General features: G+C 41.8%; 1 protein-coding gene across 26 annotated transcripts in view; it reads right to left on the reverse strand.

Annotated features, from left to right (window-relative positions):
- Positions 1 to 5,694: 5,694 nt before the first annotated feature.
- OPTN (optineurin) overlaps positions 5,695 to 24,803 on the reverse strand; it is a 37,912-nt gene continuing 18,803 nt past the window's right edge. For 6 of the 26 annotated variants that reach the window (XM_055296609.2, XM_063610103.1, XM_063610101.1 and 3 more), the window contains 9 exons: positions 23,871 to 24,023; positions 20,454 to 20,556; positions 18,521 to 18,636; positions 17,067 to 17,216; positions 16,597 to 16,690; positions 14,741 to 14,899; positions 10,442 to 10,572; positions 9,055 to 9,137; positions 5,695 to 5,872 (listed from right to left, as the gene is read on the reverse strand). In XM_055296609.2, coding sequence (XP_055152584.1) covers positions 5,751 to 5,872; positions 9,055 to 9,137; positions 10,442 to 10,572; positions 14,741 to 14,899; positions 16,597 to 16,690; positions 17,067 to 17,216; positions 18,521 to 18,636; positions 20,454 to 20,556; positions 23,871 to 24,023 — 1,111 coding nt within the window. In that variant the 3' untranslated portion in view covers positions 5,695 to 5,750. The remainder of the gene's footprint in view (positions 5,873 to 9,054; positions 9,138 to 10,441; positions 10,573 to 14,740; positions 14,900 to 16,596; positions 16,691 to 17,066; positions 17,217 to 18,520; positions 18,637 to 20,453; positions 20,557 to 23,870; positions 24,024 to 24,803) is intronic. The other 20 variants (XM_063610108.1, XM_063610105.1, XM_055296610.2 and 17 more) reach the window with 6 other exon arrangements.

Below are 24,803 nucleotides of genomic sequence, written 5' to 3' on the forward strand. Positions count from 1 at the left end.
TATTGCGTTACAAGTATCAGACTAAAAATCATCTCCTTTTCATTTCCAGTTAAAGTTGAATGTTTATCCTGCTTTAAAAAAAAAAAAAAAAAAGAATACAGCATGCAGCATTTACAAAAGGGAGATGGCAGAACAGGAAGCCCCAGGCCCTCCTTCCCTGCCGGGAAGACACTGGTTCAACAATACATGGATGAATTCCCTTTGTAAGAAATCAAGAAAATAGTTAACAGGCTCCTCCACTCCAGATAAGCATGAAACCAGACATGGAGGAGAACCCGTGGCACTCCCTTGCCATAGTACCTCCTGTGGCTCAGTGTGGCACAATCAGGAGAAAGCTCCCAGCTCCCGAGCTCTCCCTGGGGAGGCAAACAGAAGGCTAATACCTATGCCCAATGTGCAGACTTTTCAGGGGGCTGCCTGAGGGATTAGTTTCTATCTTGCCTGAATTTAGGAACTGACTGAAAAGGGTATCAGTCTAGGGACCACTCAGAACAAAAGAGGAGACTGGGATTGGCATGTACTCTGTCACCATACCCATTGCCCCAGCTCAGTGTGAAACAAGTGGGAGAAAACACTTGGCTTTTGGCTTTCCCTGGGGAGGGAGAGAGTTGGAGCCTGAATCCAATTTCCAGTTTTTCAGGGGGGTTCTCAAGGGACTGTTTCTCTTGTCTTGAGCACTGAAAGGCTTGATATACCATAGATGCCTGGGGACTACTGAGAACAAGAGCATGGCAGCTTGCTGCTGCTGTAGAGGATCTGCAGTCCAACAGAGGCCAGTACATCTTGGCAGCCTCTCCTATACAGGGGAAAAGAGAAGAGCAAAGTGTGTCCAACATTCTGCCCTTTTGGGAGGCTGTCTGAGGGACTCGTTTCTGTTTTGTCTTGGAGTGCTGATGGAACACAGCATACTCTAGATGCCTGGAGGACACTGGGAAAGAGAGAGAGCTGGGTGACCTGACCTGCTACTGCTTCAGGACTCATGGTGCAGCATACAGAGGTTGATACAGCTCAGCCAGCCTCTCCCTTGTGGAGGGAAAGAGACTAGTGGAATGTGTTTCAAATGTTCTGGCTTTTAAGCCGCTGCCCAGGGAACTGGTTCTATCTCGCCCAACTTAAAGAGTTTTGACAGAACCCAGAATGCTCTAGAGAGAGACCTGGAGGCTGCTGAGAATAAGATAAGGAGTGCGGGATGGCTTGTGGCAGCTCCAGGGAATATGCACGGCTGCAGGCAGACACCAGAAGGAATAAGAGGCTGCAGATTCTGAAAAACGAGACTAGCAAATCTAATTGAACATTTGCAAGCACAGGTCTAGGGGGATGTATCTATGGAAGAGGTCTGGGAGATCTCGGAATCTCTAGCCAAGATAATTGGTAAAGATCTTTCCCTGTATGAAGCCAGTCCCTAAAGACTGGAAGACAGAGTTGTTTTTCAAATACATGGATCCCGACACAAAATCACAAAACACATGAAGAAACATGTGAAAATACGGCCCAAAGAGGCAAATGAAATCTCTAGAGACTGACCCCAAGAACTAGAGGTATATGAATTACCTGAAAAAGAATTCAAAAGCTGTTCAGTGAGCTCAGGAGAATGATGTATGAACACAATGAGAATATCAACAAAGAGAGAGTATAAAAAAGAACCAAACAGAAATGTTGGCAGTGAAGAATAAAATACATTGAAGAATTTATTAGAGGGGTTCAACAGCAGATTTGATAAAGCAGAAGAAAGAAAACTCAGAGACAGGTTATTTGAAATTATCCAGTCAGTGGATCAAAAAGGGAAAATAATTTTAAAACGATGAAAGTCTAAGGAACTTCTGGGACACCATTAAGTGGACCAATATAAACACAATGGGAATTTAAGAAGAAATAGAAAAAGGGACAGAAAACTTCTTTAAAAAAATAATGGCTCAAAATTTCCCAAATCTGGGGAAGAAAATAGACATCCTGATTTGAGAATTCCAAAGGACTCCAACTAGAATGAACCCAAAGACATCCGCATTGAGTCATTTTAAAATCAAAAAGCAACTTGTCACGAACAAGGGATCCTTCATGAAACACTGGATTTCATAGCCGAAACCTTGCCAGATGGCCAGAAGGGACTCAGACAATATATTCACAGTGCAGAAGGAGACAAACTGCCAAATAAGACATACTATGTCCAGCCAAACTGTCCTTCAAAAATGAAAGAAAAATAAAGACTTTCCTAGGCAAATATAAGCTCAGGGAGTTCATCACCACTTGATTTATCTTCAAGGGTTGAAAGGGATTCCTCTCACACCAATAATCCTAGCACTTTGGGAGGCTGAGGCCAGAGGACTGCTTGAGCCTAGAAATTTGAGACCAGCCTGAGAAACACAGTGACAATCCACTTCTACAAAAATTTTTTTTAAAATAGCCTGTGGTGTCCCTGTGGTGCCAGCTACTCCGGAGGCTGACGGTTTATAAGAAACCTATTATTGCAGCAGCAAATAGCCCGGCCATTGGGCTAGGGGCACCCATGTTGCCTCTCTGTGATATGGATTGGGTTAATGAAGAGGCTTAGTTTCAAATACCTTATACTACCTTCGAGCAGCGTCCCCATGGCTCTTCTACCTTCGGTTTCTCAGGATAACGTGAGAGCGTCAGCAAATGGAACGGTGCTCAGCAGGTGGAGGCATGGGACCGGGGCAGGGGGTAAACGAGTGGCAAAGGCGTGGTTTCCCAGGTGCTTTTGCCTGAAACCTTCATCCAGGAAGTTATGGTTTGAATGAGGGAGCTATGTTAAATGAAATAAGCCAGTTACAGAAGGAAAAATACTATGTAATCCCACTTATAGGAGGTATGTAAAGTAGTGAAACTCAGAAGCAGAAAGGAGAGTGGTGGTTGCCAGGGATTGGGGAGGGGAGAATGGGGGCTGCAGTTGAATGGGTATAGAGTTTCATTCACGCAGGATGAAAAAGTTCTAGAGATCTGCTGTGCAACAATGTGCACACAGTTAACGATACTATCCAGGATAGTTGTAAACCTGTTAAGAGTGTAATCTTCAACCATGTATTTTTTTTTTTGAGACAGAGTCTTGCTCTGTCACCCAGGATGGAGTGCAGTGGCGCGATCTTGGCTCACTGCAAGCTCTGCCTCCCAGGTTCACGCCATTCTCCCGCCTCAGCCTCCCGAGTAACTGGGACTACAGGCACCTGCCACCACACCCGGCTAATTTTTTTTGTTGTTGTTGTATTTTTAGTAGAGATGGGGTTTCACTGTGTTAGCCAGGATGGTCTTGATCTCCTGACCTCATGATCCGCCCGTCTCAGCCTCCCAAAGTGCTAGGATTACAGGCGTGGGCCACCACGCCCGGCCTCAACCATGTATTTTTACCACACATAGACACAAAATTCCTAGGAGGTATAGTTAACCGGTCACATGGAACAGAGCCTTTGAAGGGATATCAGACTAAATAAATGAGGTAAGATGTGCACAGTTTATAAGCTATTTACCAAGCTAGAAACAACAGCCTTAATTTAAACTGACTACATGAAATTGCCTTCATTTGTAATTCTTCCAACTATTAAACAAACGATTTGGTCACAAGCTTAATAAGCCCATTCATGTTATTATTTCAGTCTGGCTTTGCTGAATATTTTGACTTGAACAAAGTAAAAGGATTATGTCCAATAACTTTAAATGTGAAACCAACTGGTTTCCTTTTCTATTTAGGAGACTATAGAAATATATCTCCTCCAGTATAAGATGATAAGGGAAAAAATGTACATTAGAAACCATAACGAAGAAAAGTAAAAATGTCAGAGTTACTTTAGAAATGTCTTTAACAAATATTCTCCCTGAGGTGTGGTAGGGGACTCGTTTAATTGAAATTACTGTTGAATTTGTGTCATGTGTCCTCTTGGCATGAAGATATAATGAACTATTTTGATTCTTATTGAAGTGTGTGTGTGTGTATAGTCAAGTTTGTCTAGGAGAGATTCTTAAGACAAATTTAAACAAAAGAGATCTTTTAATTTTTTCTTATATGCTTTAGTATCTCAATGCATAAACACACTGTTTACTTTTACAGCTGGTCCAGTGTTATTTACTCTTGGCAAATTGTAGACTTACAAAACAAGGCAAATCCCTATCTATTCACCTTCTCAGCAAGAATGACTTCTAATTCAAAGCACATACTGGGCTCTAGTAAAGGGATCTGCTCATATTCATAGAACTAATGAAAGATATATGACTAAGTATTCAGCTTAAATGAAGCCAAATGAGCTTAATACAGAAAATATATATGATGATATTAATCATATATAAAAAATGTAGGCTGGGCGCGGTGGCTCACGCTTGTAATCCCAGCTCTTTGGGAGTCCGAGGCAGGTGGATCACGAGGTCAGGAGATCGAGACCACGGTGAAACCCCGTCTCTACTAAAAATACAAAAAAATTAGCCGGGCGTGGTGGCGGGCGCCTGTAGTCCCAGCTACTCGGAGAGGCTGAGGCAGGAGAATGGCGTGAACCCGGGAGGTGGAGCTTGCAGTGAGCCAAGATTGCGCCACTGCACTCCAGCCTGGGCGACAGAGCAAGACTCCATCTCAAAAAAAAAAAAAAAAAAAAAGTAAAAGATTCACAAGCAAAATTTTATTTTGCAATCACAAATTCTTGTGATTATGAAGATATAATCTAACCTAGGAAGAAATAGGCAGCTGTTCTTTTTAGAAATTAATTATCTACTGTACAAGCCCATAGGCCTGCAGGTACAATGAAAGAATGAAGGTAACTTCTTTACACTGTGAATGGGTAAAGAAATCCAGTGAGGCCAATGTTATCTGTTTCATCAATGCCAATATTTTTTCACTTGTCTTGATATTAAGTGAAGGCTCACAGTGCCTATGTGAAAACTTTGGTACAATTATTGTGGCTGTAATGAAACTACAACATACATAACCTCCAATAGATCCATTTTAAATGAAGAAAAATAACTACAGTTCATTTTTAAAAATGCTTCAGAAACATTTTTCTTGATTAAATCTGTGGCTACTTCATTGTTCCTGCATCCCTAAAAGGTTCTTAAAATTAACCAGTGAGGTTTCTTCCATCTAATTACATGAACTTTGTCACATGATGTCACATGCTAGCTAACTGCGTGAGCAGTGCAGCTGCTCGCATCAACCAAACATAAAAAATACTAAAGTTATTATCAGAAGAGTAGTAGGTAAGGATTCTACTTTGCGAGTTGATAGAACTCCACCAAAGGTGTTCTAAGTAGAACAGGTACCTTTTCTTCTCCTTCCTTCTCCTTCCTTCCTTCCTTTTCTTTTTCTTTCTTTCCTTTCTTCTCTCTCTCTCTCTTTCTTTCTCTCAGACAGAGTCTCGCTCTGTCACCCAGGCTGGAGTGCAGTGGTGTCGTCTCGGCTCACTGCAACCGCCACTTCCTGGGTTCAAGCAATTCTCTTGCCTCAACCTCCTGAGTAGCTGGGACTACAGGCACGCACCACCATGCTCGGCTAATTTTTGTAATTTTGGTAGAGACAGGGTTCTGCCATGTTGGCCAGGGTGGTCTCAAACTCCTGACCCCAAGCGATCTACCCACCTCGACCTCCGAAAGTGCTGGGATTACAGGCATGAGCCACCGCGCCCGGCCTGTATTCTTTCTTTTAAAACAAGAATAATGAGGCAAAATATTTGAGTGAAAACAAATAACACAAAAGGACAACTCTTGGAGGAAAAAATCTGACATTTACCAACAGTTTTGGGGAGGTGACACATCAACACTTAAATGATGCAATCCATCACGTGAATCTGTAACGTGTCTATGTCAGGCAGAACCTCTCCACACTTGGGGCAGGAATGAATCGGAATATTCAGCTGTGTCCGCCGGTCCCAGTCCTCAGCTCCTGGTAATAAGTATGAAATGAAATATCATTCTATTAGTTCCATTTTTCAGGCAGTTTTGTTTGTTTCACTTGAAGAACAGATGGTGAGTTTTAACATCAGTTCAACTTTGTATTCAACACGTAGTGGGACATGAGCACAGGTGTTTGGTCTTCAACTGAAGTCATCATGATGCACATAGAGAAAAATCTCTCCAAGTGATACCTGCTTCCCTATTATTTTAGTTTTTTTTTTTTTTTTTTTTTTTTTTTTTTTTTTTTTTTTTTTGAGATGGAGTCTCGCTGTCATCCAGGCTGGAGGGCAGTGGCACAATCTTGGCTCACTGCAACCTCTGCCTCCCAGGTTCAAGTGATCCTCCTGCTTTGGCCTCCTGAGTAGCTGGGATTACAGGTGTGTGCCACTACACCCAGCTAATTTTTGTATTTTTAGTAGAGATGGGGTTTTGCACTGTTGGCCAGACTGGTCTCAAACTCCTGACCTCATGATCTGCCCGCCTCAGCCTCCCAAAGTGCTAGGCTTACTGGTGTGAGCCACCATGCCTGGCCTGTTTTAGGATTTTTTTTCTTTTCTTTTTTTTTTTTTTTTTCTTGACAGATGGAGTCTCGCTCTGTCTCCCAGGATAGAGTGCAGTGGCACAATCATAGCTCACTGCAGCCTCTAACTCCTGGGATCCAGTGACCCTCCTGCCTCAGCCTCCTGAATAGCTGGGACTATAGGCACATGTCACGACACCTGGCTAGTTTTTACAATTTTTGTAGTGATGGGATCTCACTATGTTGCCCAGGCTGGTTCTGAACTCCTGGCCTCAACTGATCCTCCCATCTCGGCCTCCCATGTACTGGGATTACAGGTGCATTGGTGCATTCTTTTAGGATTTAAACTGTATCCCAGTTTCAAGGTATGTGAAAATACATGGTTTCAGTTCTAGGTACAGGACAACGCATGTTCTAGTAAATACTAGGATATCTGGGAGAAGAAAAGGGATGAATGAGGATATAGCAAAAGAGGGAGGGAATGTGGAGAAAGAAATCCACCAGAGCCCAGGACAGGTCTCCTAGAACAGAGTGTACCTTCCCAGAAGCAGAGGCAATCATCCCATTTGTTCAGCAGACACTTTTGAGTCCTCTGGGATGTATAGAGACACTGCTGTGTGCCAGGAGACAGACATGGTGGAGAAGCCAGGTGAGAGATGTGGCAGCAGTGTCATGGCAAGGTGTTAGGCATGAGTGTTAGGCCAGGTGAATGTTAGCTGCAAGGGCATCCAGGGGAGAAAGGGAAGGGCCCCTACTTTAGATCTTGGTGCAGAAAGGCCTCCTAGATGAAACCAATTAACTTGAGAGGGGCCTTGAGAATGAACAGGAAGTTAACAAGGAGGAATGATGGAAGAATGCACCCTATCATTTCCCCCAGTTTTGGAGTAGTACTGAGGTTCAAGCCTCAATCACAGCATGTTCAAAATAAACCCTGACCCTAGCTAGGACCTGGATCCATACAAACTGTGATTGATGCAGGAAATTATTTCTGGCTCCCAGGCATCTCTCTGTTCGGACCTTTCTGGACCAATGCAAACCATCTTGGTTTTTTGGTCTCAGCCTAGACTTTGGTTAGGCTCTCAAAATGTTTGTTTCTGGAGGCAACCTTTATTTGCTTCTAAGTACATTACTTGGATGTAGTAACATGTATGAATATTTGAGATTGTGTTCAGCAGCCTTAAGAAGCATTTCTGAGGAGATATGTATTGATCATAGAGGATGATTTCCAAAGCAAGGAGCTTTCTAATCACCCCACTGCCAGAGAAGAGGGGTCAGGATGCGGGGCTGCCTCTGCTCTCTGACTCCTAGCATAAGCAGTACGTCTTGCACATCCTGGAGGACTCCAAAGTATCTGCTGAATAAATGAGACCATTGCCTCTGCTTCTGAGAAGGTACATTCTGTTCTAGGAGACCTCTCCTGGGTGGGTAGATCACCTGAGGTCAGGAGTTTGAGACCAGCCTGGCCAACATGGCGAAACTCTGTCTCTACTGAAAATACAAAATTAGCCGGGTGTGGTGGCTCATGCCTATAATCCCAGCACTTTGGGAGGCCGACGTGGGCAGATCACTTGGGGTCAGGAATTTGAGACCAGCCTGGCCAACATGGCAAAACGCTGCCTCTACTAAAAATACGAAAATTAGCCAGGCGTGGTGGCGTGCACCTGTAGTCCCAGCTACTTGGGAGGCTGGGCCAGGAGAATCGCTTGAACCCGGGAGGTGGAGGTTGCAGTGATCCACGATCATGCTGCTGCAGTCCAGCCTGGGCAAGAGAGTGGGACCCTGTCTCAAAATAAAAATAGAAATAAAAATAAAGTACTTAAATATCTACCTAGAACACACAAACACCTATAAAATAGCAGACAGGTATCAACACAGAGGAATAAAGTACTTTGGAAGTTCAAAATGGAAACAGTTCATGGAGATGGAGTTTGAAATAGATTTTAAAGATGGGGTAAGAGGTCATTGGAAAGAGACTGGAGGAAAACAGGAATATGCATAAGAAAAGGGCGCCTATGTGAAGGGCACTAATACAAGCAAATACAAGCTTAGGACAAGTTCAAGGGGATGATTCAGTCTGGCTAATATCTGTAAGAGAACAGAGGGAGACACGGTTTAAAAGTGTGGCTGTAGGCCGGGCACAGTGGCTTGCGCCTGTAATCCCGGTACTTTGGGAGACTGAGACAGGCAGAGCAGTTGAGGTCAGGCGTTCGAGACCAGCCTGGCCAACGCGGTGAAACCCCATCTCTATTAAAAATACAAAAATTAGCTGGGTGTGGCAGCGCACGCCTGTAATTCCAGCCACTCGGGAGGCTGTGGAAGGAGAACTGTTAGAACCCGGGAAGCGGAGGGTGCAGTGAGCCGAGATCTCGCCACTACACTCCAGCCTGGATGACAGAGCGAGATTCTGTCTCAAAAAAAAGAAAAGAAAAAGTGTGGCCGTGCCAGGCACCTTCTGGCAGGTTGAAGGGTCTGGTCTGGATTCGGTGGGTAATGGATGGAGATGGGAGTGCTGTGGAAATGAGACAGACGGGTGCTATATTTTTGGTGCCTTGATTTGGAATCCATTGTAGAGAATGAAGTGGAATTTTCCTTCAGGCATCTTTTTCATAGGATAGCTGTTTCCTGAAAGTCCAGGATCACACGGGACTCACCTCTCTGAACAAGGTAAGCCTGCTGGTCAGGGTCACCTGTTCTCGCCCCGTGACGACTCTGCATCTCCATCAAGGACTGCCTGCTGGGACGAAAAGCAACACGCCGTGTGATGTTCTACAACCCCGAAACATGACAACGCTGAGCAGACAGTCAACAGAAGTAGGGAAAAAAGACTCAAACTACGCTGCCAAGGTTCATAAAAACCAGACTAATTTTAGTTTTAAATACTATTGGCACTAGGAGACTACGTTGTGAAAGTAAATAATTACGGTTAAAAAAATCAGGAAATAATCAAACTGTCATCAATAGGAAACAGATTAGAAAGAAGTGGCATATTTATAAATTAAAATACTCACAGCAATGAAGTATAATAAATTACATCCGCACATATCAACAGAGCTCAAAATCACAATATAATGTAAAGTAAGTTGCAGAACAATACCTATAGTGATCATTTTGTAACTTAAACACAGAAAAATCAATATTATCTGGTTTTGAGACGTGATATAGGGGTGTGTGTGTGTGTGATATGTAAAAGTATAAAATAGATGGGGAAGCTACCCACCAAATTCCTAACGGCACAAGGTAAAGGAAGAATGGAATATAATGATGGATGGGGAACAAAGGAGACTTCATCTCTAACTACAACTCCCTTTTTCCTTTAATAAAAAAAAATACTTAAAGGAAATAAAAGCAGCTGTCAGTGCAGGAAGGAGTACATAGTAGAGTCTGTTATTTTATTCTCTGAATTTTGCTGTGTTTTAAAACTTTCTCAAAATAAATTTGTAAAAGTCAGAAGTAATTTTTGGCAGTATTTTTTAAAGAATATTCAGGAATTTAAAGTGCTATGAATATTTCATCCATGACAATAGCAAGATAGGTCATTGGGACATGTAACATTATTGTTAGAAGTGCATGGTGGCATGCACTTGTAGTTCCAGCTACTCGGGAGGCTGAGGCATGAGGATCACCTGAGCCCAGGAAGTTGAGGCTGCAATGAACCATGATCATGCCATTGCACTCCAGCCTGGGTGACAAGAGTGAGACCCTGCCTCAAAAAAACAAAACAAAACAACACAACATTTTAAAAATCAAAATCCTTGCTTATCTGTAAGCAAGGAGCTTGATCAAGCTCCCACAAGTCTCTGTCAAGCTTTCCTGTAAGACAAAGTAAGTGTTGGGAACATGATCCCATGAAGTGTAAGTGAAGCAATTATTATTATTATTATTTATTTTTCAGACAGTGAACTCCCTCTGTCACCTAGGCGGGAGTGCAGTGGCGTGAACACAGCTATTCTTATAGTTCATATCAGGAACATCTGGACAGGCACCTCTTCTACAGCCATGCCAATGTGAGCTCTGGGTCCTCCTCTCTCTTTTCCTTACCTGCCTCCGTCTTCGAAAGCATCATTCTCTTTCAGCAGAACTGCCAGCTGCAATGCCAGTTGCTCCTTTTGCTCATGAATTTTTTCTCTCGCTGCTCTTTCAGCATGAAAATCAGAACAGTAAACTTCCATCTGTTAGAGGAAAAAAAGATACAGAAGTTAGTACCTAGATGAATGCAGATTCTCTACAGTGTTTATGCGATGAGGAGGTAGTGCTGTATCCTTCAATAGCCCTTGTGAATCACAGATGCATAATCCTGCTAGAAAACAGTATAATGACCATGACTTTCCAGTTACATTCCAATAGCAGATACAAGCTGTGTTTGTGTGTGCTTTAAACAACACAAATCCTGCAACTGCACTGATACAGGTAGTTTAAATACTGTAGGTACCATTAATTCAGCAAAATTATCCGGACTTTTAGATAATAAACAATTCAGGATCAACTTAATATAGTAAATGGCTTATTCATTCTGCCGGGTGTATTTATGAAGGCTGGTCTTAAGCTAAATTTAAAAGAATAATCATCACAAATAGATGCTATTTGTTAAATTCCAAACATGTGTGAGGTCCTATGTTGGGTGCTTTACATTTACTATCTTATTTTACCTTATGAAAAATCCTGAGAATATAGAATTGCTATCCTCATTTTACAAACTTAATGGCTCTTAATCTTGAGAAAATTTGTTAAGTGGCCAAATCAGCATTTGAACCAGACAGAAGACCATTTCCCATGGACTTTTCCATATTCAATCCACGTCCCATGTGTGGTCACCAGCCTCCTAAGATGGTTCCGGTGATCCTTGCCTCTTGGAATTCGTCACCTTGTATGTTTCCCTCCCACAATGAATAAGGCCAACCTGTGTAACCTCTAGGATACTGCAGAAGTGATGGTGTATGGCTTCTGAGACTAGGTCACAAAAGACACTGTCACTCCTTGCTCTCTGTTGGATCACTTGCTTTGGGGGAAGCCAGCTGCCATGACATGAGGGCACCCAAGCATCCCTCTGGAGGGGACCACATGGTGAGGAACTAAGGCCTCCTGCTGACAGCCTGGGAAACATGGCAAAACCTCATCTCTACTAAAAATACAAAAAATTAGCTGGGCATGATGGCATGCACTTGTAGTTCTAGCTACTTGGGAGGCTGACGCATGAGGATCACCTGAGCCCAGGAAGTTGAGGCTGCAGTGAACCACGATCACGTGACTGCACTCTAGCCTGGGTGACAGGAGTGCGAACCTGCCTCAAAAAACAAAACAAAACAACACAACATTTTAAAAATCAAATACTTTTTAAAAATTATAAATAACAAAACACTTAATAGTGCTTTAATATTTAATGGTGTCAGCTAATTGAGTGAACTGTTCCATTGGTATTGGAATTTAATACTAATTTTTAACTTTCTATGTTTAAAATTAATTTTTTCTTTTCAAATTTGCTGGTTCTGAGATATAAATTATTATCCATTATTTTAAAAGTAAAATTAACAATCTAAATCTTCTATCAAAACTATGGTTACTTAAAAGTATGTAATAAAGAGATCATTTTAAGGGATTTCCTATCAATTGTGAGTGGTCCAGCATCTCACAGTGTTGGCGGTGGATCATGGGTGTTTTGGAGTATGACTTAAATTCGATTTAGTCTCACTTCTGTCACTTACTAGCTCTGAGCCAGTAAGGATAGAGTCTTTGTTTTGTCCATTCCTATATCCCAGGCAGTAAGAACAGTGTCTGACATATATATATATATATATATATATATTTTTTTTTTTTTTTTTTTTTTTTTTTTGAGATAGAGTCTCGCTCTGTTACCTAGGCTGGCATGATCTTGGCTCACTGAAACCTCTGCCTCCCAGGTTCAAGCAATTCTCCTGCCTTAGCCTCCTGAGTAGCTGGGACTACAGATGCCCCCCAACATGCTCGGCTAATTTTTGTATTTTTAGTAGAGACGGGGTTTCGCCATATTGGCCAGGTTGGTCTCGAACTCCTGACCTTGTGATCCGCCTGCCTCGGCCTCCCAAAGTGCTGGGATTACAGCACCATGCCCGGCCGTGTCTGACATAAGTGCTCAAAAAAGAAGTTATTGAATGAACGAGCAGGAGTATCCATCAAGAGAAAACAAATGTCTATGTCTAGAATGAGTGAAAATACATGACTGCAGCAGAGTGGAAGAACCCAACAACATGAGTTACCCAAGCAAGGAAATGCTCTGAAGAGCTGAGAATGCAGGTTGAGGCTCTATTCCTGGAGAAATAAAACTGAAGCTATAAGTACCAGTCAACTGGCTGCATTTCACAGGGGTCAGCCACTCTGGGCAGCTGGTGATAATGAAGCTGTATGTAGGGGATAACAAACTGCTGACATTATTATATTAAAAATAGTATGTTCATCAGATTGGCCAAGGTTTTTAAAATAACGCAAGAATGCGAGGACATAGGAGTGCTTATCTTTTGGTGAGAGTATAATTTTGGTTAGGCATTTTTAGAAGACAGCTTGGTAATATTTATTTAACTGAGAAATGGACATAACTTATGATCCAACCATTCAATTGGATGCTGGCCGGGCGCGGTGGCTCACACCTGTAACCCCAGCCGGGCAGATCATGAGGTCAAGTGTTCGAGACCATCATGGCTAACATGGTGAAACCCCATCTCTACTAAAAATAAAAAAATTAGCTGGGCATGGTGGTGCGTGCCTGTACTCCCAGCTACTCGGAAGGCTGAGGCAGGAGAATGGCTTGAGCCCGGGAGGTGGAGGTTGCAGTGAGTCGAGATCGTGCCACTGCACTCCAGCCTGGTGACAGAGCTAGACTCTGTCTCAAAAAAATAAAAAAAATTTGATGCTTTATAGTAAGACAGCATGGTACCAGAGCAAAGATACACGAGTAGACCAATAAAATAGAACAAAATCCAGAAACAGACCCATGCATACATGGACACAAGTTATGATGAAGAGGGCAGCAGAGCACTTAAGAAAAGATGATTTAAATGGTACCAAGTTAACTGGATATTGATATAGGAAAAAAATAAATATTTACCCTTACCTCACTTTCTATACACAAGAGCCATTTTCAAATGGTTTGTACATCTTAATGTAAAAGGTAAAACAACAAAATTTTTAGAAGACAACACAGGGAATATCTTCCTGGCCTTGGGGTAGTAAAAGTTTCTTAAACAGGACACAAAAAGTACTAATCATAAATAAGAAGGCTGATATACTGGACTACCTTAAAACTAAGAACTTTTGTTCCTCAAATGACACCTTCATGAGAGTGAAAAGGCAAAAATAACTGACAAGGGCTTATATGTGCAGTATATACAGAAGTCATTACATTTTTTAAAAAACCCAGGCCAGGCGCGGTGGCTCATGCCTGTAATCCCAGCACTCTGGGAGATGGAAGTGGGTGGATCACCTGAGGTCAGGAGTTTGAGACCAGCCTGGCCAACATGGTGAAACCCCATCTCTATTAAGAACACAAAAATTAGCAGGGCATGTTGGCACGTGCCTGTAGTGCTAGCTACATGGGAGGCTGAGGCAGGAGAATCGCCTGAACCCAGGAGGCAGAGGTTGCAATGAGCCGAGATCACACCACTGCACTCCAGCCTGGGCGATAGAGCAAGACTCTGTCTCAAAAAAAAAAAAAAAAAAAAAAAAAAAAAAAAAAAAAAAATCCAGGCGAACTAAACCAAAAAAAAAAAAAAGGCAGGGTTGATCAGGCACTTCACAAAAGAGGATACCTCAAAGGACAAAAACACTTGAAAAAGTACTCTTTCCCATTAGTCATCAGGGAAATGCAAATTAAATGAGATACCACTATATACCCTCCAGAGTGGTTAAAGGAAAATGACTGATAGTAGAAGTGTTGGTAAGATGTAGAGCCATGGAAACTCTCTGTTGATGGGAGTGGAAACTGGTCCAGCCACTTTGGAAAACTGTTTGGCATTACCTGTTAAAAGTGAATAACATGCAGAGCCTATGATCCAGCGACTCTACTCCTAGGTGTGTACCCAACAGAAATATAAAATACCCACATGTGAACACAGCAACATGCACACGAATGTCTTAGCAACATTAATCATAATGCCACAAACTGGAAAGAATCCAATTACCTATTAAATGTAGAACAGATAAGATCCACTGAACACTTTCCAAATGCTTCAGTTTTAAAGTTTTAATACATTCACGGGTGAAAAAAATATAAAATGGAAAATTATAAACATTCTAAACACCATCACTTTCCAATGCGAGAATACAGTCAGGGCTGGCCTCGCTCAGCTGGGGTTTCAGAAGGTGCCTCACCTGAGCCCTGAGGACGGTCATGGTTTCCAGGTCCTCCTCCTGCTTGGCAATGGTTTGCTTCATTTCATCCATTTGCAGCTGTTTGGAAGCCAGAGCCTTCTCTGCCAGTTCCAGTTTTTCACTCAGTTCCTTCAGCACTGCCCTGTCCACTTTTTCTGACTGAAAAAGAAACATTTATTCTAAAAATGGTTTTGAAATAATTCTGCCTATTTTAGTAAAATATTAGGAAAAGGTTTATTTTTTGAATTATCAGCTCTGGCCGGGTGTGGTGGCTCATGCCGGAATTGAGAGGCTGAGGTGGGAAGATCGTTTGAGCCCAGGAGTGGGAGACAAGCCTGGGTAACACCGTGAGATCTAAAAAATGTATCAGCTCTAACCAGTCTGTTCATCAGCAATGCTAACTTATTCAGAAAGTTGTATTTAAGTTGTGGCTTGCAAATAATGAATTCCTAAAAAAAAGAAGATAACGCCAAAATCAGGGATATAATAACAAACTCCAATTTTGATAAGGCTGTGACTCATTGATACTGTTATTTTTCCACTTGTTACTCTTACTTCCTGAAGTCAGTGGAAAAGAAAAAACATGCTTTAAATTTAAAATTATTAGGTCCAAGAGAGGAACACTTCTGCTGGGCATGATAGCTCACACCTGTAATCCCAGCACTTTGGGAGGCTGAGGCATGTGGATTGCCTAAGCTCAGGAGTTCAAAACCATTCTGGGCAACATGGCAAAACCTCCTCTTTAAAAGAAAATAAATGAAAAACAAAGAGTATATTTACAAGGCTAAAAATTCAAAGATCCCTTCTAATTCACAAACTTCTGTGGTCTCTAAACTATCACACCATGCTGGCATTATTACTAATTTATTTATTTTTTTCTTTTTTTAGAGATAGGTTCTCACTCCGTCACAGGCTGGAGTGCAGTGGTGTGATCACAGCTCACTGCAGCCTTGACCTCCTAGGCTCAAGTGATCCTCCTGCCTCAGCCTCCCAAGGAGCTGGGACCACAGGCATGAACATCACACTTGGTTAACTCTTTATTTTTTGCAGAGATAGGGCCTCCCCGTTGCCCAGGCTGGTCTCAGACTCCTGGGTTCAAATGATCCTCCAGCCTTGGCCTCCCAAAGTGCTGGGATTACAGGCATGAGCTACCACACCTGGCCCATTATTATGAATTTAAACTGCAGGCTGATGATTCCAGTGTCCTAAATTCACTGATAACAGGCACGCTGGTCTTGCACAATTCCCCAAAGCAGATGGCCCTTCCTACCCATAGAAGCCCATGCTCTTAGCTCTCCTACAAACCTACCCTTAGAAACACGAAGTGCTTGGCCAGGCGTGGTGGCTCACGCTTGTAATCCCAGCACTTTGGAAGGCCGAGGCGGGCGGATCACGAGGTCAGGAGATCGAGACCACGGTGAAACCCCATCTCTACTAAAAATACAAAAAATTAGCCGGGTGTGGTGGCGGGTGCCTGTAGTCCCAGCTACTCGGAGAGGCTGAGGCAGGAGAATGGCGTGAACCCGGGAGGCGGAGCTTGCAGTGAGCCGAGATCGTGCCACTGCACTCCAGCCTGGGCGACAGAGCGAGACTCCGTCTCAAAAAAAAAAAAGAAATACGAAGTGCTTAATCCCTGACCATAGGACATTAACATCATCTTTGTATGCAATAAAGCACATTACACATATGTGGAACATCAGAAGTTATAAACCCTAGATGCAAGAAATAATGATACACTGGAAAACCACCTCTGAAACCAGATTTAGTGAAGGATTCATGCAACTATTTTATATACAAAAGGTTCAACAGTTTCTGTTCATTACTAGGCTATGGAAGTAATTTTTTTCAGTGAATACCTCTTTTCTTGTTAGTTCCTCAATTGTTTTCAATGCATTATTATGTTCTTGAAGAAGCTTGTTGTGTGTCATCTGTAGCACAGCTAATTTGGACCTATTAAAAAAGATATTAAAAAATGGAATCCTGGGGAAAATATCATAGAAACTTATAGTCTTGCCTCCCAACCTTCTGAACACTCAAGTAGAAAAATCTTCTCGCCTACCTTTATCATCCCACCACCTACTAGCATTTCTTACTCTCAAAAAAAATCTTTTCTGAAAAATCAAGACAGAGTGCAAACAATCAGCATAATTTTATTATGACAAAACTTTTAAACTTTATCCCCTCTGAAGAAGTCTCCTAGGACTCCTTCAGATAAGTGAAAAAGACATTTTGAAAAATTTATTCTCAAATGCGAATTCCAATCCATATAAAAAGGCGATTCTCCCTCCTCTGCCCCGTCGCTGCCCTTCTGACTCAGCATACTCACTTTTCATCCTCTGTTTTAGCCTGTTCCATTTTGATTTCTGATAGCATGCTTTCCACTTGTAGCTCTAACTTTTTGTTAGTATAAACAAGCTCTTGCTTTTCATTCAACTCTGATGGAGTTGCAGAATTTTTCCTTTCAAGGGCCTGACACCTAAGAAAGGTCAAGGTTTCATGAGGATAAACAATGCTCCTTTACGCTCAGTGGTTTTTAAACAAACCCCAAGGTTATGTACAATACAAGAATTTTAGGGCTATAGGGTTTATGAATGCAAAATGAAATACATACTCCTCCTTGCTTCTTCACTAGACCTGGCCGTATTTCTGAACCCTTACGCCTAAACATAAAAAAGTACAGATCTAAGCTCACATGCAGTACTGTCCTCTTTGAATAATTGTTTTAACTAGTCATACAGATACATTTTTAGTATTTAAACACAGACCACAGTAGTAATTAGCTAAAGGTGCTTCTCATGTAGTGATGCGTGGATATCTTTTATATTTAAAAAAAGTTATAGGTTCTGTCAATTGCAAAGACTTTAGTTTCTGACAAAGATTCAATAAGGGAAAAAGGAAGTTCCCCTAACTCTTCTTAAAGAGCAGAAAGAGAATTTCGATATAATACAAATAAATGACAGCTATGCACAAAGCATTAATGCCCAGCACATTGGACATATCATTTAACACAATGTATGCAGAAGAAATTATAACACACAATTTACAAATGACAAGACAGGCTCAGAGAAGTGAAATAAATACCTTGCCCAACACAAATAAGTTGCAGACTCATATGTCAAATCTAGGTCTGTTTGTCCAAAGTCCTTAGTTATAGCTGCCATGTTGTATCATGTTACCATAATACTACAGAGTGTTGGGAATTATAACCTCAAGAAAACACACACACCTCCGTATTGTGCTAGAAACATGTTTGCCAATGAATCCAATAGAACAACATCAGCTTAGGTTTGCTAAGTTTTGGGTAACTTCTTACATCAAGAGAAACAAACACATGCCAAACTCTCAATCTACATGTTAGCCTGAAATAATTAACTAATTGAAATAACAAATTGAAATTGACCTTTTTCCAAATAAATGTCACTCAAGATCTTTATGCTCTTTTCATCTTTCTTTATGCTTACTCACATCAATGTCATCAGCTTAAGTCAGTAACAGGAAAACTAGCTCACAGCTTTGTAGAGATCTCACACAGGCTCGTACATTTAACAAATGCCCCTAAATGGCAGAATTAAAGTTCTCCAGTCCCCAACCCCCCATCTTACAAGTATTTCATGCTCACACATTAACTGGAACATTAGTATTTTCTGAATTCATATTTTAATTAGGTGTCTATTTTTCTTTTAGTCATAACATAGTTAAAAAAACTATGTTTTTATATGGTAGTATAATTTGTAAAAATGTGTATTTCAAAGGAGGATACAATTGCTCTCATGTTCTTACTTTTCTTGAAGTCTCTTCTTCATTAGCTCAGCTTCGCTGAGTTTTGTATGAGCCTCTTGAAGCTCCTTAAACAGAGATGTCACCTGAAGGTTCAGTGCTTCCACTTCGCTTCCAACCTATCATACGGGAAATCCCAAACATATGTGTACAATTATTATCAGAGATTAAACAAACCTCTTTGGGAGAAAACAGGCTGAACCATTAGTAGCCAATTAAGACTGGCTGGTGAATTGATCCAACTTTGACAATACCCCAAACATAGTGTAGGAAAAGAATGTTTTGGATACTTGGTACTTAGGTTTGCTAAGTTTTGGGTAACTTCTGTTTCCTAATAAAGCATGAACTAATCAATTTGGATGCACTGTGATAATGACTTTATCGCTGTTGAAATGAACCCTATTCCAGGTTCAGAGATCATAGACCACAGAGGTGTCAAAGCACAGTCCTATCTATCCAGCTAACAACTTGCCCCCATACTCCCTTCCCAGTGTATGTTTCTAGTTTACTCAAGTATTTTTGTTGTGCAGCCTTTTTCCTGGCAGCTCTATAATTTTTGTAAATGAGTTTCTGATGCCTTGAAAGGCCATACTTCCCTGCTATTGGCTGTAGAATTCGTTTTAGTCAACAGGGAACTATTATTCACTGGTGGTCTCTTCATCTGTTTTCTAAATGTTCTCTCTTCTTTCAACAGTAGGGTCTCAGTCTCCTGGCATATGGTAGGCATTCAATGTACATATTTGTTGAATAAATTAATTACCTAAAGTGAGTATTTTATGTAAATGTCTTTCACGTGGGCCACTATGGCTATCAACCTTCACGGCTTCATTAACTTCTCAAAGCTGAAGACTCTCTGCAGACTCAAAGGCACCTCTCTCAATTACCAGACAACACTGAACAAGACAACACTGAACCTTTTTCTTTCAAACTACTTTATTCAAACCAGTAATGGGATAGAACCCAAATCTTTCAATTCTCCCTCAAGTTTCTGAGTCATATCCTCAAATGATCTCATTATAAAGTGGACAACATTCCTTTTCCTACAGTAGGCTTGTTCATTGAAGGACTGAGGAGAAGAAATCAGTCAAGAAGAGACATAGGAAATGGTTTTGTAGAATACTGATAGAAATATATCTCGCAGCTGGGTGCAGTGGCTCATGTCTGTAATCCCAGCACTCTGGGAGGCCGAGGTGGGAGGATCATGAGGTCAAGAGATCGAGACCATCCTGGCCAACATGGTGAAACTCTGTCTCTATTTTTTTTTTTTTTTTTTTTTTTTTTTTGAGACGGAGTCTCGCTCTGTTGCCCAGGCTGGAGTGCAGTGGCGCAATCTCGGCTCACTGCAAGCTCTGCCTCCCGGGTTCACGCCATTCTCCTGCCTCAGCCTCTCCGAGTAGCTGGGACTACAGGCGCCAGCCACCAGGCCTGGCTAATTTTTTTTTGTATTTTTAGTAGAGACGGGGTTTCACCGTGGTCTCGATCTCCTGAACTTGTGATCCGCCCACCTCGGCCTCCCAAAGTGCTGGGATTACAAGCGTGAGCCACCGCGCCCGGCCTCTGTCTCTATTAAAAATACAAAAATTAGCTGGGCGTGGTGGCGGGCACCTGTAATCCCAGCTACTTGGGAGGCTGAGGCAGGAGAACTGCTTGAACCTAGGAGGCGGAGGTTGCAGTGAGCTGAGATCGCCATTGCACTCCAGCCTGGGCGGCAGAGTCAGACTCCATCTCCAAAAAAAACAACAAAAAAGAAATACATCTCGCTACAATTGACACAGACCAGGACAAGGAAATATAAAAGGAATAGATAGATAATATTCAACATCAACATGATTTTTATATTTCTAAAGCAAATAACACATCACGAGATTCAAATTCAGTGGCTGGACTACTGTCGTGTGTATGGGTGTGACAGTGGCCGTGGAATCTTAGGACTCACAGTCTCCGGGCCTTTCTCTTCATCATTCTCTTTCTCTGTGCTCCCCTCTGTCTGGGTTTCAATCTCAGAACGATTACTTGCTTTCTTTTCAAAATCTAAAACTCTGGAAAATCACAGAAGGTAGAAAAGTTACTTTCTCTTTGGCTTTAAGAGAAAAAGCAATTATAGAAGCACTAAAAAGAAGATTGCTTACAATTGGGATAAAGGATCAGGGTTTTCAAAATCTCTACACATTCACTATATTAGCATTAGTTTTATTTTTCATCCTAAAATTGGCTAGAATTGATTCACAGATGAATACACACAGAGGTAAAAGGCAAGTGAAACTCATCTTGAACACCATCTGTTTTCATGTAACTGTACTATGCAGCAATGTTTTTGAAATTGTGTGTTTATACATGTGGATGCATGTGTGTTCCATGAACATGGTATCTCATTTATAAGAATTAGTGGAGAAGGAAAGACTTTTCCTTTTAGGACACAGCTAAGTTTAAAAGTCACCGAATAAACAACAACAAAAAAAGTAACACCATTCTTAACACCAAATCATAACCACAGGAAAGCCATCCCAATCCAAGTGAAACAATAGAGACTGTGGTTAAAGATAATGGGTTTAATAGATGCATATCATTTTTTTCCAGCCCAAACTCTACTAATAGGACCTTCAAAAAGTCATGTGCCTACAGGAACAAAGAAAAAGGGAGAGGAAATAATAGTAGGAAAATATAGAAGTACAGGTCTGAGTGGGGCCTTACCAGCCCAAGAAGGCCAACCTTTAAGCCAACAGTAGGGACAGCCAAGAAGCAACCAGATTCACACTGTGGGAACTCCAGGACACTCAAGCATGAGTGACACCAGGAACCTCTGAAAGTGACGACAAAGGTGGGGCCTTAGCTTTCCCCCTAAGATTAGGAACAAGACAAGGATGCCTGCTCTCTCCATTTCTACATAACACCATTTTTTTTTTTTTTTTTTTTTTACAAGATAATCAGGCAAGAAAAATAAAAGGCATTCAGACTGGAAAGGAAGCAGCAAGACTATCTCTGCGATGGCACAATCCTGAAGGTGGCAATTCTCCCCAAATGATTTGGGGATACAGTGCAATCCCTAGTAAGATCCCAGCTGGCCTTTTTCACAAATTAACAAGCTGATCCTAAAATTCTTATCGAACAGCAAAGAACCCAGAAGAGCCAACAGTCTTTAAAAAGAAGAACAAAGTTGGAAGGCACTATCTCTTGAGTGCAATTTCAAGTCTCTCCACCTTCTGATTCCCTTCCCTTAGGCACAGCAGGAGCTGGCTCACAGTTAACTCCTTCCTCATACAGTTAGGCTTTGTGTCCCCACCCAGATCTCATCTTGAATTGTAATCCCCATAATCCCCACGTGTCAAGGGAGAGACCAGGTGGAGGTAACTGAATCACGGGGGCAGTTTTCCCCATGCTGTTCTGGTGATAGTGAGTGAGTTCTCACTAGATCTGATGGTTTTCTAAGTGCGTCGCAGTGCCTCCTGCGTTCCTTCTCCTTCCTGCCGCCTTGTGAAGAAGGTGCCTTGCTTCCCCTTCGCCTTCTGCCAGGATTGTAAGTTTCCCCAGGCCTCCCCAGCCATGCTGAACCGTGAGTCAGTTAAACCTCTTTCTTTTATAAATTACCCAGTCTCAGGCGGGTCTTCATAGAAGTATGAAAACGGGCTAATACACTTCCTGATTTCAAAACTTACTACAAAGCTATAGTACTCAAGACATCGTGGTACTGGCATAAGGACAAACATAGATCAATGAAACAGAACTGAGAGTCTAATGAAGTTGGACTCCTATATCACAACATACATGGAAACAAACTCAAAATGGACCACAGGCTTAAATGTCAGAGATGAAATTACAAAATTCTTTTTTTTTTTTGAGACAGAGTCTCACTCTGTCACCCCGGCTGGAGTGCAGTGGCCAACTGTAGTTTTGGCCACTGCGCCAGGCCAAAACTACAAAACTCTTAAGAGAAAAACATAGGCGTAAATCTTTGCGACCTTGGGTTAGGCAACGGTTTCTCAGATGGGACATCAAAAGCACAGGTGACAAAAGAAAAAGGAGATAAACTGTATTACATCAAAATAAAAACAAGTGTGCTGCAAATGATACCATCAACTGAAAAGCTGATCCACAGAATGGGAGAAAATAGTTGCGGATCTGCCGGGCACGGTGGCTTACGCCTGTAATCCCAGCACTTTGGGAGGCTGAGGTGGGCAGATCACGAGGTCAGGAGATCGAGACCATCCTGGCTAACATGGTGAAACCCTGTCTCTACTAAAAATACAAAAAAAAAATTAGCCGGGCGTGGTGGTGGGCGCCTGTAGTCCTGGCTACTCGGGAGGCTGAGGCAGGAGAATGGCGTGAACCCGGGAGGCGGAGCTTGCAGTGAGCCAAGATTGTGCCACTGCACTCCAGCCTGGGTGACAGAACGGGACTCCATCTCAAAAAAAAAAAAAAAAAGAAAATAGTTGCAGGTCATACCTTTAATAAGGGACTTGTATCGAGAATGTAAAATGAACTTTTACAATTCAACATAAAAAGACAGCCCAATTTTTAAAAATGGGCAAAGGCTCTGAATAGACTTTTCTCCAAAGCGAACAATGGCCAACATGAAAAGATGCTCAACATCGCTGTCACTAGGGAAATACAAAGCAGAACTATGAGATACCAAATCACATCCACTAGGATGGCTGAAGTCAAAGTGAAAGACAATAAGAAACAAGTGTTGGTATGGACGTGGAGAAAGTGGAATGCTCATGCACTGCTGGTGGGAATGCGAAATGGCGCAGCTGCTTTGGAAAATGATCTGCTGGTTCCTTAGAATATGAAATAGAGGTACCATATGACCCAGCAATTCCACCCATAACGATATACCCCAGAGAATTAAAAACACATATCCAAGCAAAAACTTGTACGCAATGTTCATAGCAGCATTATTCCTAATAGGTAAAAAGTGGCAACAACTCTAATGTTTATCAGCTGATGAATGAGTAAACAAAATGTTGTATATATAGATAATGGAAGATTATTCAGCAAGGAAAAGCAAGTACTGATACATGCTACATTGTAGAAGAACCTCAAAAACATTATGCTACGTGAAAGAAGCCAGTCACAACAGACCACAGACTGTATAATTCCATTTATATGAAATGTCCAGAATGGCCAAGTCTATAGAGACAGAAAGCACATTGCTTGGAGGAGCAGACAGTGAGTGCTGTTTGGGGAAAAAAATGTTCTAAAATTACATTGTAGTAACAGTGGTTGCACAATCCTGGGAATATTCTAAAAAACACTGAAATGTATACTTTAAATGGGTGAACTGTATGGTATCTTAATTATATCTCAGGAAAGCTGTTTTAAAAAAACACATATTTCAAGTTAACCTATTTCATACCTTTCTTTGGCCTCCTTGAGTGCAATTTCAAGTCTCTCCACCTTCTGATTCCCTTCCCTTAGGCACAGCAGGAGCTGGCTCACAGTTAACTCCTCATGTTCCAAGTAATTCTTGGCCCCCTCTGCAGATCTGCTCCTATATTTAGACAATGCCCTGTTCAGTATAAAGGTTAAAAGATTTTCATCAGAAAAATACCAAAGCCTAAGAAGAGAGTAACCCAATATAACTGGGACCAGCTTAAAGGAACTGCTTTCCAGAACATTCTCCAACTAATTCTCAACTAGTGAACAAGCAAAGCTGTCCTGGACCCCCAGTGCCAAGCTCCTCCATGCTTCCTGGGGAAGGTGTGGAGACTCAGTGAGGCTCCGGAGAGGCCAGCCTTACACTGCACACACCCACTTCCTCCAAACAGTCACTGGGTACCTGACACCAGACCACAAAACCCACGGAACAGTGCAGCAGAGGCAGCTGTGGCTGAAGGTGCCAAGCTTTCCAGAGATCTAGTCTCAAAGGGGACTGCAGTCAGACAAAAGATAAAGGCACATTGTACAGACCACTAGCCTTTCTCCAAGTTAACAGAGACCATCACAGCTTAAGTCAAGGGGAGAAAACCTTTTTCACTTGTGGTTTCAAATAATGAGAGCAGAAAAATGGAAGCGCTGTTGATATGTCAAGTATTTTTCTCGATTTCAAAATCTGACTAAATCAAGAGACATATCAGTGACAAACAGAATCATGATCACTGTTACAAAACATGAGGGATGACTATGATGATGCTAATGGCAGCTACTCTTTCAGTCACCGACTCGGGTTCACATAGCTAATAAACAGCCAGGATTAAATCCCAGTTTCCAGGACTCTGAAGCTCCAACTCCAAACCTGGAAATCAATCTCAGACTAATTATGATACTCACAAATGGTACAGAGCTGTTA

Source organism: Symphalangus syndactylus, chromosome 10, assembly GCF_028878055.3.
Source record: "Symphalangus syndactylus isolate Jambi chromosome 10, NHGRI_mSymSyn1-v2.1_pri, whole genome shotgun sequence".
In the NCBI taxonomy this organism is placed as follows: Eukaryota; Metazoa; Chordata; class Mammalia; order Primates; family Hylobatidae; genus Symphalangus; species Symphalangus syndactylus.